At 39.3% G+C, this 17,888-nt stretch overlaps 1 protein-coding gene across 8 annotated transcripts in view; it reads left to right on the top strand.

Moving 5' to 3' along the window:
- BICC1 (BicC family RNA binding protein 1) overlaps positions 1-17,888 on the top strand; it is a 272,447-nt gene that overhangs the window by 243,614 nt on the left and 10,945 nt on the right. For 5 of the 8 annotated variants that reach the window (XM_056529937.1, XM_056529938.1, XM_056529935.1 and 2 more), the window contains 8 exons: positions 4,331-4,492; positions 8,720-8,916; positions 9,928-10,063; positions 11,852-12,008; positions 12,100-12,259; positions 14,200-14,239; positions 15,296-15,450; positions 16,964-17,117. In XM_056529937.1, the coding sequence (XP_056385912.1) occupies positions 4,331-4,492; positions 8,720-8,916; positions 9,928-10,063; positions 11,852-12,008; positions 12,100-12,259; positions 14,200-14,239; positions 15,296-15,450; positions 16,964-17,117 (1,161 nt within the window). The remainder of the gene's footprint in view (positions 1-4,330; positions 4,493-8,719; positions 8,917-9,927; positions 10,064-11,851; positions 12,009-12,099; positions 12,260-14,199; positions 14,240-15,295; positions 15,451-16,963; positions 17,118-17,888) is intronic. The other 3 variants (XM_056529940.1, XM_056529936.1, XM_056529939.1) reach the window with 3 other exon arrangements.

Raw genomic sequence — 17,888 nt, 5'->3', positions numbered from 1 at the left:
AATAATGAATAAAATGAATGAATAAAAATGAATGAATAAAAACAGAAAAAAACACTTGAACATGCATAATTACACAGCATCTTCACAGATAGTTTCTAATATAATAAATGTTAAACAATCCAAATTCCTTTCATGCTCCACATAAAAATGTTAAGAAATGCTGTACCATAGATATCAGTTCCTGATATTGGAAGGGTGTTTGGTCATGCTGGCCTGCACTGCCTGAATAGTGTGGCCCATATCCTGAAGATTGCAACTACATTCAAATAAACTGCATACATGCTCTCACAACTAAAAGGTTTCATGTGCCTTATTGGAATAGAAAGTTTGACAGCCATGTAAAATCATACTACATCATCTGTTTCCACCACACCTAATAAGACCCGGAGTATATTTATAAACATTATTAGGCTTAGTACGTTCCACAGTTTTTAATGCTCAGTGCCAACATTATACCCAGATTTGCCTAACTCCTGAATGTCCTACCAGGATGATTAAGCAAAATATCCTGAAAAGTCACCTGAAATTACATCTTAAAGGGGTACTCTAGTGGAAAACTTAAATTTAAACAGATTTGCAAATTACTAATCCTTCCAGTACTTATTAGCTGCTGAATACTACAGAGGAAATTATTTTCTTTTTGAAACACAGAGCTCTCTGCTGAATCACGAGCACAGTGCTCTCTGCTGACATCTCTGACCATTTTAAGAACTGTCCAGAGTAGAAGAAAATCCCCCATAGCAAACATATGCTGCTCTGGTCAGTTCGCCGCAGCTCAAACTAGTAGCTGTAAGCTCACTGTAAACCTCTGCCAGTGCGAATGTACCCTAAAAACACTGCACTACACTAACACATAATAAAGGGTAAAACACTTCATATACACCCCTTACACTGCCCCCCCACCCCAATAAAAATGAAAAACGTATTGTACAGCAGTGTTTCCAAAACGGAGCCTCCAGCTGTTGCAAAACAACAACTCCCAGCATTTCCAAACAGCAACTGGCTGTCCAGGCATGCTGGGAGTTTAGCAACAGCTGGAGGCACACTGTTAGGGGTGTTCTACACCAGTGATCCCCAATGTCCACCCCTATGCAATCCCTAATTTAGTCCTCAAATGCGCATGGCGCTCTCTCACTTCGGAGCCCTGTCGTATTTCAAGGAAACAGTTTAGGGCCACATATGGGGTATTTGCGTACTCAGGAGAAATTACACTACAAATTTTGGGGTCTTTTTCTCCTTTTACCCCTTATGAAAAGGAAAAGTTGGGGTCTACACCAGCCTGTTAGTGTAAAAACATTTTTTTTTACACTAACATGCTGGTGTTGCCCTTTACTTTTTATTTTCATAAGAGATAAAAGCAAAAAAAGACCCCCAAAATTTGTAACGCAATTTCTCCTGAGTATGGAAATACCCCATTTGTGGGCGTAAAATGCTCTGCGGGCACATAACAAGGCTCAGGAGTGAGAGCGCACTATGTACATTTGAGGCCTAAATTGGTGATTCATGGGTGGCTGATTGTACAGCGGTTCTGACATAAACACAAAAACAAAAAAATACCCACATGTGACCCCATTTTGGAAACTACACCCCTCACGGAATGTAACAAGGGGTATAGTGAACTTTAACACCCCACAGGTGTTTGACTAATTTTCATTAAAGTTGAATGGGAAAATATAAAAAAAATTCACTGAAATGCTGGTGTTACCCAAAGATTTTCATTTTCACAAGGGAAAATAGGAAAAGGGCCCCCCAAAATTTGCAACCCCATTTCTTCTGAATATATAAATACCCCATATGTGGATGTAAAGTGCTCTACGGGCGAACTACAATGCTCAGAAGAAGAGCGCCATTGGGCTTTCTGAGAGAAAAATTTTCCGGAATTGAAGGCCACGTGTGTTTACAAAGCCCCCATAGTGCCAGAACAAGAAACCTCCCCCGCATGTGACCCCATTTTAGAAACTACACCCCTGACAGAATGTCATAAGGGGGTACAGTGAGCATTTACGCCCCACAGGTGTCTGCCAGATTTTTGAACAGTGGTCCGTGAAAATGAAAAATTTATTTTTCGTTTGCACAGCCCACTGTTCCAAAGATCTGTCAAACGCCAGTAGGGTGTAAATGCTCACTGCACCCCTTATTAAACTCTGTGAGGGGAGTAGTTTCCAAAATGGGGTCACGTGAGGGGGGGGGGTCCACTGTTCTGGCACCACGGGGGACTTTGTAAATGCACATGGCCCCCGACTTCCATTCCAAACAAATTCTCTCTCTAAAAGCTCAATGGCGCTCCTTCTCTTCTGAGCATTGTAGTACGCTCGCGGTACACTTGACATCCACACATGGGGTATTTCCATACTCAGAAGAAATGGGGTTACAAATTTTGTGGGGGCATTTTCTCCTATTAACCCTTGTAAAAAAGTAAAATTTGGGGGAAAACCAGCATTTTAGTGGAAAAAAAATGTTTATTCATTTACACATCCAACTTTAACAAAAAGTTGTCAAACACCTGTGGGGTGTTAAGGCTCACCGTACCCCTTGTTGCGTTCCATGAGGGTTGTAGTTTCCATAAGTGTGCCATGTGTTTTTTTTGTTTTTTTTTTGGCTGACCTGGCACCATAGTGGCTTCCTAAATGTGACATGCCCCCAAAAAACCATTAAAAAAAAACTCACCCTCCAAAATCCAATTATCGCTCCTTCCCTTCTGAGCCCTCTACTGCGCCCGCCGAACACTTGACATACACATATGAGGTATTTCCTTACTCGAGAGAAATTGGGTTACAAATTTTGAGAGGATTTTTCTCCTTTTACCCCTTGTAAAAATTCCCAAACTGGGTCTACAAGAACATGTGAGTGTAAAAAATGAAGATTTTGAATTTTCTCCTTCACTTTGCTGCTATTCCTGTGAAACACCTAAAGGGTTAACACACTGAATGTCATTTTGAATACTTTGAGGGGTTCAGTTTTTATAATGGGGTCATTTATGGGGTATTTCTAATATAAAGACCCTTCAAATCCACTTCAAACCTAAACTGGTCCCTGAAAAATACAGATTTTGAAAATTTTGTGAAAAATTGCAAAATTGCTGCTGAACTTTGAAGCCCTCTGATGTCTTCCAAAAGTAAAAACATGTTAACTTTATGATGCAAATATAAAGTAGACATATTGTATATGTGAATCAATATATATAATTTATTTGGAATGTCTATTTTCCTTATAAGCAGAGAGCTTCAAAGTTAGAAAAATGCGAAATTTTCAAATTTTTCATAAAATTTTTGCATTTTTCACAAAGAAATGATGCAAATATCGATGGAAATTTACCACTACCGTAAAGTAGAATATGTCACGAAAAAGCAATCTCTGAATCAAATTCATAAGTAAAAGCATCCCAGAGTTATTAATGCTTAAAGTGACAGTGGTCAGATTTGCAAAAAATATGCTCCTGTCCTTAGGGCCATAATGGGCTCCGTCCCCAAGGGGTTGAAGGACTCCCATTGACTTGAATAGGGTATATCCGGTGTTTTCCTCGAGTTTTTCAGAGAGAAAAATAGGAAATATACTATTTATTTATTTTTCCCACTCAACTCCTGTCGTATAGGACTGGCTGACAGAGCTACATCTACCGGAGTACAACAGCCGTGGGAACAAGCCTCAAGAAAGCTTGTTCCTCCAAGCTGTTTCTTCTGCCATAAATATGCATGCTTGGTTGGGCATGCAAGTTTATTTCACTGGGGAAAGCAGAATAATCTGCTGTCAGAATCCTCTGGCAGTGACTTACACATTGGATCAACACATCATGGGTTTGAGAACTCATGTGTATGGCCAACATTATGCACATTATTAGAGCCTCTACGTAGAGTGAGTGCAGTTATTGTGTGTAAACTGCTAAGAGAGGCTAACTTTAGTGATCTTCCGTGGGTCCAGAAAAAGGTTTGCACTTATTTTAACTACCCAACTTAAGTTTTTTTTTTTTTAGTTCTGACAACCTATCAAACCATTTAAATAGATATTGGTGCATTAAATTAGCTATTTACAATAAACTTTACATCTACAAGCTTTTTTTACTGTGTGTTTAGAGGCCTGTTAATATTCAGAATGTTAAAAGCTTATTGCTCTGACTAATGGAATACTCTCCTTCTTGGGAGAATGGGAACACATTTTGTACTTTCTTTAATAAACTTTATAGAGTCCCGGAGACCTTATTTAATGTCAGATTAATTAATGATTAAATATTTCCACAAAAGGTTGAAAGTTTAGACCTCAGAAAGATTTCTTAACACTCAAAGGAAATAGAATGTTGTTCTTCTTGAAATAATGCTGTTTTTCCCTTCTTCAGGTCTTCTGGGCCCCAATGCTCTCTCAGCCAATTCCTCCACAGCCCAAAATACTCTTCTGAATGCCCTAAACAGTTCTGTCAGTCCCCTGCACAGCCCCAGTTCTGCTGCACCAAGTCCGACACTGTGGGCCACTTCACTAGCTAACTCCACCAATGCTGCAGGTGACTGAAACTGCCAGAATTTTTATAAAAATGTTTGACAAGAATTTTACCTGTGCAATTGTTAGATCACTATTTAAATGTGCACAGTCTGATATAGAACATTAACCTTTCTAATATACTTCGTAAGAATTTTTTTTACTTCCTTTTTATAGAAATCATGTCTTATAGAAATAATGGTTTTGTCCAAGCTGAAGCACAGGCATGGACAACGTCCAGTAGGTGAGGGTGTGCTAGTACTCCTCTGTCTGATAGGACAGGAGAGCGCAGAGAGGAGTCCTATTAGACAGGAGAGAGCACAGAGGAGTCTTATCAGACAGGAGGGAGCACAGAGGAGTCCTATCAGACAGGAGGGAGCACAGAGGAGTCCTATCAGACAGGAGGGAGCACAGAGGAGTGCTATCAGACAGGAGGGAGCACAGAGGAGTGCTATCAGACAGGAGAGAGCACAGAGGAGTGCTACAGTGCATAGTGAAAGTATTCGGCCCCCATGAACTATTCAACCTTTTAACACAGTTCAGGCTTCAAACATAAAGATATAAAACTGTGGGACACAATCATGAAGTGGAACGAAATTTATTGGGTATTTCAAACTTTGTTAACAAATAAAAAACTGAAAAATTGGGCGTGCAAAATTATTCAGCCCCTTTACTTTCAGTGCAGCAAACTCTCTCCAGAAGTTCAGATCTCTGAATGATCCAATGTTGACCTAAATGACTGATGATAAATAGAATCCACCTGTGTGTAATCGAGTCTTCGTATAAATGCACCAGCACTGTGATAGTCTGAGGTCCGTTAAAAGTGCAGAGAGCATCATGAAGAACAAGGAACACACCAGGCAGGTCCGAGATACTCTTGTGGAGAAGTTTAAAGCCGGATTTGTATACAAAAAGATTTCCCAAGCTTTAATAAACATCCCAAGGAGCACTGTGCAAGCGATAATATTGAAATGAAAGGAGTATCAGACCACTGCAAATCTACAAAGACCTGGCCGTCCCTCTAAACTTTCAGCTCATACAAGGGGAAGACTGATCAGAGATGCAGCCAAGAGGCCCATGATCACTCTGGATGAACTGCAGAGATCGACAGCTGAGGTGGGAGACTCTGTCCATAGGACAACAATCAGTCGTATACTGCACAAATCTGGCCTTTATGGAAGAGTGGCAAGAAGAAAGCCATTTCTTAAAGATATCCATAAAAAGGGTTGTTTAAAGGGGTACTCCGGTGCTTACACATCTTATCCCCTATCCGAAGGATAGGGGATAAGATGCCTGATCGCGGGAGTCCTGCAGCTGGGGACACCCGTGATCATGCACGCGGCACCCCGTTGGTAATCAGTCCCCGGAGCGTGTTCGCTCCGGGACTGATTACGGTCGACCGCAGGGCCAGCGGCGTGTGACGTCACGTCCCCGTGTGACGTCACGCTCCGCCTCTCAATGCAAGCCTACGGTAGGGGGCTTGATAGCCATCTTGCCCCCTCCCGTAGGCTTGCATTGAGGGGCGGAGCGTGACGTCACACGGGGGGCGGGGGCGTGACATCACACGCAGCCAGTCCTGCGGTCGACCGCAATCAGTCCCGGAGCGAACACGCTCCGGGGACTGATTACAAACGGGGTGCCGCGTGCATGATCACAGGCGTCCCCAGCTGCGGGACTCCCGCGATCAGGCATCTTATCCCCTATCCTTTGGATAGGGGATAAGATGTGTAAGCACCGGAGTACCCTTTAAAGTTTGCCGCAAGCCACCTGGGAGACACACCAAACATGTGGAAGAAGGTGCTCTGGTCAGATGAAACCAAAATCGAACTTTTTGGCAAAACGTTATGTTTGGCGTAAAAGCAACACAGCTCATCACCCTGAACACACCATCCTCACTGTCAAACATGGTGGTGGCAGCATCATGGTTTGGGCCTGATTTTCTTCAGAAGGGACAGGGAAGATGGTTAAAATTCATGGGAAGATGGATGGAGCCAAATACAGGACCATTCTAGACGAAAACCTGATGGAGCCTGCAAAAGACCTGAGACTGGGACGGAGATTTTCCTTCCAACAAGATAATGATCCAAAACATAAAGCAAAATCTACAGTGGAATGGTTCACAAAAAAACCTATCCAGGTGTTAGAATGGCCAAGTCAATTTCCAGACCTGAATCCAATCAAGAATCTGTAGAAAGAACTGAAAACTGCTGTTCACAAACTCTTTCCATCCAATCTCACTGAGCTCGAGCTGTTTTGCAAGGAGGAATGGGCAAAAATTTCAGTCTCTCGATGTGCAAAACTGATAGAGACATACCCCAAGTGACTTACAGCTGTAATCGCAGCTACAGAGTATTAACTTACGGGGGCTGAATAATTTTGCACGCCCAATTTTTCAGTTTTTTATTTGTTAAAACATTTTGAAATATCCAATAAATTTCGTTCCACTTCATGATTGTGTCCCACTTGTTGTTGATTCTTCACAAAAAAATTACAGTTTTATATCTTTGTTTGAAGCCTGAAAGGTCGAAAAGTTCAAGGGGGCCGTATACTTTCACTATGCACTGTATCAGACAGGAGAGAGGGCAGAGGAGTCCCTTCGGACAGGAGAGAGGACAGAGGAGTGCTAGCCCACCCTCACTTACTGGACTTTGTCCATGCCTTTGCTTCAGCTTGCACAAATCCATGATTTTATAAGCCATGATTTCTATAAAAGGAAATAAAAATTTCTTTAAGTATATTAAAAAGTTAATGTTTGCCAAGATATAACATATAAAAAGTTTTTGTATCTGACTGTGCCCATTTAAACACTCAAGCCTATTGTGTCAACATGTGTAGTGGGCCACTTGGTCATAGGCTAAATGTCTTACAACAGTGACACCTACAGGTTATGCTATTAAACATGTAGCAATAGAAGAACCAAAGCAAATAATTAACATTGCTTTTATATTCAACTGATGTAAAATGTAGAATCCTTTTGGAATCTAAAAAAAATCTAAAATTTTAATATTGTTTAATCTGAAACCTTCTTCCTCACCTCCCCCAACAAAATATTTTAGAGGAGAAAATAGGATGGTGTCTTTTTTGATAACACCCAATACAGCTGTTCGGTTGTTATAGTGTAACACCTATATGATCACTAGGAATGGCATTAGAGTTGTTAAAGAAAATCACTTGACTGCATCCGTATACAATGTCTATTTTATACTCCTACTGACTCCTTGAAATCGAAAACCATCAGAAAAATTACCTTGTTGCCAACAAAATTGTAACATTTTATCGGGCAGAGTTAAAGATTTCTTTTTGAGTTCTCTTTACTTAACCCGCAAATCCTAACCAAAATAAATTGCAGATTAATCCACATACAATGTTTGAACTCTTTTTTTGTTACTTCTGTCAAATTCCTCAAGTTATACACTTTCCATTATGATTTGTCTTTGTGGCATTAGACATAATTATCGGTTGCAGTTCTAATCCATCCTGGGAAATAATTTTTTTCTGACCAACATTGTTTTAAGAATGGAAAACAACATAGAATTGCCCAAAAAAAAAAAATATTGAATTCTAGGTTACTATAAAAATAAAAAGAAATTGTCTAAAACAAAATGGGCTTTATTATACAGGCTATTTCTGATTGCAGCTTAGCTCAGGTGATCTGGTGCTCTCTTTACTGACTTTTTTTGACTGTGGATCAGTCCTGATTTTTTATTTTATTTTTTGTAAATGGTATAGTAAACATGTAAATTATTTTTGTTTTATCTTTGCCTTTCATTGGCATCCTTTGCAATTTCAAATGCAGAAATGAAAAATGTTACTGTGTACATAAAATTGTAGTTGGCTGTAGATACTAGGAAGTGTCTTTCTAAGGGCCCATGCACACTATGGATTTTTCAAGCTAAAATTTTCACTTGGAAATTCTGATGCAGCCCAGTCCCATTACTGTCAATGGGATAAAGCTGCACTGTGCACGCTACAGAATTTTAGCCATTGAACTTCATCCACAAAAGAATGAGCATGTGCATTCTTTTCTGGTAATACTTAGCAGAATGCATTGCCAACCATGTACACCCTTGGCATCTATGCCCGGAGTGTATCTGTGCAGAAATTTTGTAATTTGCTTAGACCCTCAAAGAATATGCACAATACTTTGAAAAATGTATCCAATATTTGCAAAGAAAATTCAGACACTTCATCATCATTGATAAATTATCAGCTCCACTATGTGAAAGTGAACAAAACATCTGTTTTTCTGAAGGGTTTTCTGCAATACCACATTTGATGGTGCCCTCTGCTGCACAAGCCACGTTAACTAGCTTTCTCCTATCTGGGGTGCCCAACTATGGTCAGAATACCCCATCCCCACCTCCTGGACTGACACCAGTTGACGTTCACATGAATGGAATGCACTCTGATTGCAAGAAAGTAGCATCTGCATTAAATGGTCATGTGAAAGTAAGTATAAACTATATAGGATTTTTTTTTTGTAATAAACACAGATACAGTAAACAATTTTGTTTAAAGAAAAGTGGTCTTAATCTTTAAACTACTAAGGGTTGTCTCTTGAACACAACCCATTTCCTTACTATTCTAGGGCACTTGAACATCCTAGCGGGGGGGGGGGGGGGGGGGAGACACTTTAACAGCCCTAGTTTATATTTCCTCAGATTATCATTTTACTGTGGCAAGTAATCCTTCATATCCTTCATTGAAAATGCTTACATATGGCCTCAACTTATTGTGGGTTAGAGTGCCAACTCTGGCTGTGGCTTCTGTTTAAAAAAATAAATAAAAGGGGGGGGGGGGTTGTCTTCATGGATTCCCACTTTAAGTTTGCCACTAAAATGTTGTTGATTTCTGCTCGAGCAGATGTATATGGCTTCAGTATTATCATTTTTACGATCGACCGTGTAGAGGTAGTATTGCACCACGCACTGCTAGGGTTAAGTACAGCTAGATCAAATCCCTGCTGTGGGTCTACGCTAGTGAGATGGCAGTGCTACTGCATATACTCACAACTATGCAGTAAATCCAGTGACAGTAGCAATGCACTCAAACAATTATTGAAGGCTTCTTACTTTTATTGAGGAACTTTACTGCACATCTTTCTCAAGGTACGGAACAAACAAATTCCTTGTTCAAGTCTAGTGGTACAGCCGGAGGGTAGTGACATCTAGGGGGGAGTGTATAGACGACAGCTATTTTACTGACTCTTCTTCCAGACAGCTGTTTTACTGTCGTCTCTACACTCCCCCTACACGTCGCTACCCTCCCGCTGTACCGTTAGACTTGAACGAGGAATTTGTTCCATACCTTGAGAAGGATGTGCAGTAAAGTTCCTCAATAAAAGCAAGAAGCCTACAAGAATGGCAAGTGCATTGCTACTTCTTTTGTTGGATTCATTATAATTTCTACATTCTACCTCTTTACTCTTGAAATGTTCTGATACAACCTTTAATGTTGCAGACAAACATGAAATATGGCACAATATCTACATCATCTCTAGGAGACAAAGTGATGAGCTCACACCTACCTGAATCATCTAGACAGTCAAACAGTCGCAGCTCGCCTGACCAAACAAGCACTAAGTCGGATTCAGAAGGTGGGACCATAGTCTAATGCAGTTTTCCTTTCATGTCCCTTTTTTTATTTGTAGTTCTTAAACGTAACTTCTGCAGTATTTTTCTAAAAAACGGTTTGATCTTTCTTTGGATGCTTGAATAATGAAATGGCTGAGTTGCTTGTTTGTTGGAATATGGATACAGGCATAAATAAAATTGTGCTTGTGAGTCTTAATGATTGTGGACTAGTTGTCTAATAGAAAATTGGAAACTACAACCAGCAACTCTATTTTAGCAGTCCCCACTCTAGGGAGTAATAAGTAATTAGGTTGCATAGTAACTCTCTTTCAGAAGAAGAAATAACTTGCTCTACAGTAGCTTCTCTTAAAATCAATGTTCTAACTTTAAAGGCCATTAAAAATGATTGGATATTATATGCCACACCATAGTCTCTCATAGAAGGGAAAGTAATCCACTTGTAGGAAGATTTTTTTTCTTTTTGGAGTTCTTCCTCTTCTTTAGAGCAGGGTGCTGGCTTGTTAAGTGAGAAAGCCTTTCACTTAGGACGGATTCACACCAAATTTTTGCAATACAGTTCCTGATAAAAAAAAAACTGATTCCTCAAAACCTGACTAAACTGTATCAAGGCATGTGTGCAAATTTTAATCCGTATATGGTTGGAAACCATATACAGTTTGAAAAATGAAGTCTGGTTGCAGCAGTCTTATAAGAAAATAAGTATAGTATCCAATTTTTACTTTTCATTCCATTATGAATAAAGTTTCACTTGTTTTATTGAAATTCCAAGAAAAAAACTGTGCAAAGTCATAAAACATATGGTGCAAACCAGATGGAACCGTACGCACATACTGTTCCCATTGACTCCCATGTTAAAAATAAATAAATAAATAAAGAATACGTTTCAATATGGTTTTTCACCTGGACCAAATACCGTGGTAGGCTGCGGTTTTGGGTACGGGAAAAAAACGTGAAAAACCGTACTGGATGCAAAACGGACACAACCGGGTACATCTTTTGGTATACGGTTTTCAATTAAGTCAAAGCATATGGTTTTCAATACGGTTCCATATGGTTTTCAAATTGAAAACGTATGCGGGAATTGTATTGCAAAAACGTGGTGTGAACCCAGCCTTAACCAGCCAGCACCTTGCTCTAATGGAGGAAGAACCCCTAAAAAAAAGTGGAACAAGGGAATCTCCTTGAGGAGACAATCAAACTGTCAAACAATGCAGCAAGGGTTCTATCTCCTCTTTATCACACCAGACACATGGTCAGGATGAATAGTTGTAATTAGCCTGGGCATTGTTTATATCAATTTATGATCATAGTTACTTATTATTATATAACTGGTTAGTGACACCATTATTCTTTGTTCGTGCTTTCCTATTATCCCAGTTGGTGATCCCCTGATGCACCCTTAATGTTTTGGAGAAACATGTTGGTAACCTTTTTAATGATTCTGTGTTATTTGCTTTGTTGTGTTTTTCCCTTTTTTTTTTTTTTTACTGATTTCTGGTAGCTTTCAGTTGGCCACTTGATATTGAGTCTGCAATTCCTCACTCATATCTTACTTTGTGTGTTTTATTATTTATTTATTTTTTCTTGCATGCATTTAGATTTTTCTAGAGGTTTTTAATGCATATTAAATAAAGGAAAAAATGTTGTGATGCATTCTAGTGAAATTCTTCTGTTCCATACATAGAGCATGCACAAGAGATTTGTCCTGTCTATTATATCCATACATATAAGTTATATTATGCTCTTTTTTTATTTTTTTATTCACCAGTAAAATTTTCATTGCTTTCCAGGATGTAATGATGCATTTGTAGAAGTAGGAATGCCAAGAAGTCCATCGCATTCAGCAAATACAAATGATCTCAAACAAATGCTGAACTCTGCCAAAGTAACCTGTACAAAAAGACAGACAGTAGAATTATTACAGGGCACAAAGAATTCTCACTTACAGTAAGTTTTAGCTTGGGATGTTTTGGGGGATTAGAAACACTTAGTGAACACATGAACCATGTTTGCAGAAATGTTTTCCCTTCTGTTATAGTAGTACAGAACGATTACTCTCTGATTCAGAAATGAGCTCTCCTGAAGGTCCCGTCACTGACAAGAAGGCCCCAGGAAGTGAACGAGCAGCCGAACGAGCCGCACAACAGAATTCTGAAAGGGTACGACTCACTTCACAGTCATCATACACTAGTATGCAGGTAATCGTTACAAAGTTAGTGTAAGCTGAGATTATATTTGCCGATACCGTTAACATAAGTTAATGGAAAAAGTGGATCATTTGATCATGCATGGACAGGCAATACCGGACAACCTGTGCAGCTTTGCAGATGCATGGTAGGTAGGGCCCAACAGCTTTCAAAAAAATAAACGCTTACTGCTATTTTATATTGTGTGTAAAAAAAAAAAAGGTAATGAATTTAATGGCTTACAATAGCTGGATTACTTTGGAGAAATAAGAAGGGTGCTTTATTATGAAACATTGGGGACCCTCTACTGTCTGTCTGCCCCTGCGTCCATAGCAACCACTTAGTTTTCAGTTTTTTTTAGCGTTGTGGTTTCTTTATTAAATATTTCACTTGTGGCATGTTATTAAATAAGTCAATGGTTTGGCATGTTAGACCCACTGATTTAATTGTTTAAGTACTTGCTATGTAATAATGAATATGCATGGCATGAGCAGCAGACAGTAGTCACTCCATGAAAAGCATAATTGTCACTGTGCATGTGCTATAGCGGAATTGCTGCTGCTTTTTTTTTTTTTTTTTTTTGCCACATAAAATGGGCTTATGTACCAAAAAATTTAAACTAACTCAGTACATTGCATCTTGTTTAAAAGGTACCTGTCACATTGATCTAACTGCGGGATATGTGTAAACCGCCACTAATTCTTGTAGCCCAAGACTTGACCTGACATGACTCATTCACGAGACACAATTCTGGAAGTCCCATAGACTTTGCATGGATCTTCTGGAATTTTGACTCATAATCGTGTCAGATAATCATGACGGCTACCTTATTTATTTAAAAAATAAATAAAAAAGGCTTAATAGTACTATGACAGCTTAAAAAGGTATGACCCCTAAGGAGGCAATATGAACTCCTCCGGAGATTAGGACCATGATTTATTTTTTTCTGAATTTTCATGTGTATCTATGTGGAAATGTGGCATTGCATGCCAGATGCCTAACTGTGTGGTGTAACATGTTATCCATGTATAAGATGGGGGCCTGTCAGAGTGAGAGACACTTTACTAATGGTTTGCTACATTTGTTCATAGAATGGGTCTCTGTGATCATTTGGCATATGTGAGAGGGGTTATCTTAGACTGACAACCCAGAAGCTTTTCTTGTTAGCCTTTTTTTTCTTAAACAATTGGGAAACATATTAGAGAGAGAATGCATACGTATCTTATCTATGGGTTACTTATTACTTCTGAGTTACAATTTGTATCACAGCAGTTAAATACATCAGCTGAGGAAGAATCAATATCTATAATTGTCAACTGCAGAAGAGCTTAGAAGACACAACATTTTTCAAGAAGATCTAATATAAACGTAGTAGCCTTGACTGCTAATAGAATTCAGCACAGAAGGACATTTTTATGTAGCCTTTAATTTGTTGTAATGAAGTTGAATGGTTGCAAATCTTGATTTAGTAGAATACAGTTCATTTTAATGACCCTTTGAAGTGACTTCTGTTATTCAGTGGTATTCTGCAGTAGTTCTATATACGGTAGTGATTTTACATTGATTTATAAAGCACATTACATTTGTATGTAAATGGTGTGCTGCTTTGTAACCTCCATAGTTTGTATGATTATATCTTATTAGGAGTATAACATCCTACCCATTCCCCCACATCTAGGCATTATTAGGCCTCAATATTTTACCAAAGCCATTAAAAGGGTTGTTTAATAAAGGCAAGCCCTATCCATATCCCCGACTAGGATGGTCCCCTGCTCGAGGCAGCTCTTCCTCCACTGTAAGCCAGAAGAGAGAGCTGCTGCTGATGTTTTTTGAATTTTTTTTAAGGTTTTATCTTCTATTTAATATATTATATATATTGAATAATTTTAGATAAGTTATGAAGAAATACATTTCATGTTTGTTTTGTCATTTTTGTATTTTTTTGTCTACAGGCCTATGACTATGAACAAAAGAAGCTGTTAGCAACAAAAGGTATGTAACATTAAGGCAGGGGCCAATACATTTTGGATGCATTCACATGTGACACTAGAGTGTAGCAGATTAGTTATGCTCTAACTTGCCAATATTTTCTTATCTAGGCACAGATTTCTGTATGATGCCCTGTGTGGTACATTTTTTGGTCACAGTTTATATCTTGCACTGCCCCATAGTGTACAAAGAACCATATGGTCCTGTGTTAAATTGTTGGATCTGTGGTGCCCAAATTACAGTACCCTACAGTCTCCTGAAAAGAAGAATTCTATGCATTGCCACAACTGTACACACCAATAAAAAATGTATATTTTACAGTTTCAAAAATTATATATTGTACAGTGCTACATAATACCACACTTGTAACATTGCTCCAAAATACCACACTTGTAACATTGCTCCAAATAGTTCAGTAGTTTAATAACAGTGCTATACAATGTCTAAAAATGTATATTAAAGTAAACCTAAACTTTGGGCAAACTTGTGACATGTTCAAAAGTTTGTATCGGTGAGGATCCAGATTCTGCAACCCCTGCGTATCACTAGAGCAAAGTGGCAGAAGTGCCAGACTGAGTACAGTGTCCCTTCATTTTTTCTTGGCTCTTTCAGCAAGTTCATACACTGCGCACTAGCATCAGACTTTCAGTTGCTAAACCCACAAGGAGATGGAAATTGAGGAATTTTATCTTCAGCTGTTTGAATGAATGCAGCCAGAGATAAAATACTCCTTTTAGGTAGTACAGTTATGTATGTGTATGGTGGTTTGTTTACACTGTACATAATCTGTAATAATGAGTGTAGTTTAATATTTAAAGGGTTACTCCGCTGGTCAGCATTTGGAAAAAACTGTTCCGAACGCTGGAGCCGGTGCCGGGAGATTGTGATGTCATAGACCCACTGTCATGCCCCCTCCTAAAGACTTGCATTTAGGGGGCGGGGTGTGACATCACGAGGGGATGGGGCTATGACATCACGAGCTGCCGGCGCCAGCGTTCGGAAAAGTACCCTTTAACCTAAGTAAATGCCTTAACAAAGATCTATCTTTCGTTACCTCAGCAATGTTAAAGAAGCCAGTTGTAACAGAAGTGAGGACACCTACAAACACCTGGAGTGGACTGGGCTTCTCAAAATCTATGCCAGCAGAAACCATTAAAGAACTGAGACGAGCCAACCATGTGTCATACAAGCCGACCATGAGTACAACATATGAGGTACAAAATCCATGTCAGAGTTTAACTCTTGCATTTTCTTTCTGCCAGACTCGATTTTTATTGTCTTGGCTTACATGGTGACATTGTCATTGTTCCACTAGATGCTCCTGTAGTGTGAATGGAAAATCGAAGTCATGCTAACATTCTAGCTGTAATGGTTTCGCCTGCTCCCATATGTTCATAGATTACCCTTGGTAGCCAGGTTTCTGTAACTTTTATTTTTTTTTGCTTATAACCCATTATGGTCAGATATTAGAGTCAAATTAACTTCTATTTGTGGTGCTAATAGAAAGTTCTACACATCTTTCCACCTGCAGTAATAGGTCTGTGTAATAGAAATTCAATGTATTGGTTTCTAACTGTCTGTTGAAAACTGCTTATGTAAAACTTATGTTTAAATGGCTGACCATGAAACTATATTTTAGTCAGACAATACCACCAAAGTGGTAGGTTTTGCCCGACTGTTTGCATATAGGAGCCTTCTGACTGTCCCTTTCTGATAGATGTCAGGTATATTGGATTGCAATATGCCCAAACCATTGTTTCTACAGAAGAAAAGAACAGCACCATGTAAAGCTGCTTTTACCTCCTAGAAATTCCCTTGCAAAAGTAGGCAGAATGCCAGGGTTCAGCAATTGGTCCCATATCACTTGGCTGATCGACAAGACTGCACGATTTAGGGGAAGGTCCAGTTGTTACAACCTCTTAAAGGGGTACTCTGCTGCTCAGCATTTGGAACAAACTATTCCGAATGCTGGAGCTGGGAGCTCGTGATGTCATAGCGGCGCCCCTCATGATGTCACAGCACCCACCTTCACAGCTATAATAATGAGAAGGCATCCATTTTGTTGTAATTCACGCAGATACACTCTAAAATAAAGATTCATTAGTGTATTGTATACAGCTGTTATTAGTAGAGAAGGTAGGCCAGCTCGCCACAGGTGGATCCTGTCCCGGACACGGCAGGTGTACAGCCATGTTATGTAATGTGTTTTTGTTGATAGCAAACTTCAGTGTCGCTCACTACACCGATCAATTCCACCACACCTGCGCACGAACACGCCGGTCCCGCCTTCGGCCCAGAGCAATTGCAGAAGAAAAGGATTGTCCAGCGCTAGGCTTGCGGATAAAAGCTTGTTCTTTATTGGAAAATTCACAGAGATCACTCGACAGAGGACAAGGTCAAGGTCTTCTGTCGAGTGATCTCTGTGAATTTTCCAATAAAGAACAAGCTTTTATCCGCAAGCCTAGCGCTGGACAATCCTTTTCTTCTGTGTTTTTGTTGATATTTAGAAGTATGCAGTGCATACTATGCTGATACAAACTTAATCCCATCTTTGAAAGAACGCAAGAAACTCTGTATATCCAGTTTGTCAGGTCATGTAAGGTCTGTTTATATCTTGCTATCTATGTTATACTAGTGTCACTGCTGTTGGATACGGTCATATTTGTATATGAACATATATGCTAGAAGTGACTTTCATGCTGATTTTTCCTTTTTTTTGCGTTTAAGGCACCTTCGATGTGTCTCTCACGGTCTAACAGCCGAGAACAACTTGGAAATAGCAGTGACTCTGAAAACTGGAGGGATAGGAACGGGATTGACTCATCTCATAATGACTACTCTTCATCTATTGGAAGTCCCAAGAGGAAGCAGAATAAATCTGGTAAGCATTTGTTATAAAACTGCAGATATGTATTCAGTCATATGACCTATAGTGGTATGTGGTTTTAAACCATGGATAGTTTTAAACCATGTTAATAGAAAATGTCAATTGCAGCTGTATAGCGGTGAAAGAGGCTACAAAGCCTGTTTACTGCCCTCTAGCATGGGAAGAGGATGTTACAATAGAGGAATTATAGAAGACCAGCCCCTGTATGGTGGTACACTAACTGGCACTGTAAAATACACTTCTGCTGCAGACCTCTTTTTGTTTTGTATTCTTAAATCAGTCCTTAATTTAAAACACTCTGCTGTGAATTATTTAGAATATTAACCCCTTAAGGACCGCGGACGTAAATGTACATCCTGGTTTGGTGGTACTTCGCGCACCAGGACGTACATTTACGTCCTGTGTATGACCGCAAGCATCGGAGTGGTGCCCGCGTCATACACGGCAAGTTCCGGCTGCTATCTGCAAATGTGGTATCAGTATTATCAATCAAATGATTGCTATAGATAGATAGTCCCCTATGGGGACATAAAAAGTAAAAAAAATATATAAAAATAAAAAGTAAAATAGTGAAAAATTCCCTCCCCCCAATAAAAATGAAAATTGTCCGTTCCCATTTTACCCCGAAAAAGCGTAATTTTTTTTTTCTATAAACATATTTAGTATCGCCGCATGCATAAATGTCTGAGCTATCAAAATATAATGTTAATGATCCCGTAGGGTGAATGGCGTAAACGTAAAAAAAAAAAAAAAGTCCAAAAATGC

The sequence above is a fragment of the Hyla sarda genome, chromosome 7 (assembly GCF_029499605.1).
Source record: "Hyla sarda isolate aHylSar1 chromosome 7, aHylSar1.hap1, whole genome shotgun sequence".
Classification (NCBI taxonomy): domain Eukaryota; kingdom Metazoa; phylum Chordata; class Amphibia; order Anura; family Hylidae; genus Hyla; species Hyla sarda.
Note: the sequence above shows the minus strand (reverse complement) of the source record. Positions and strands in the feature narration are given on the sequence as shown.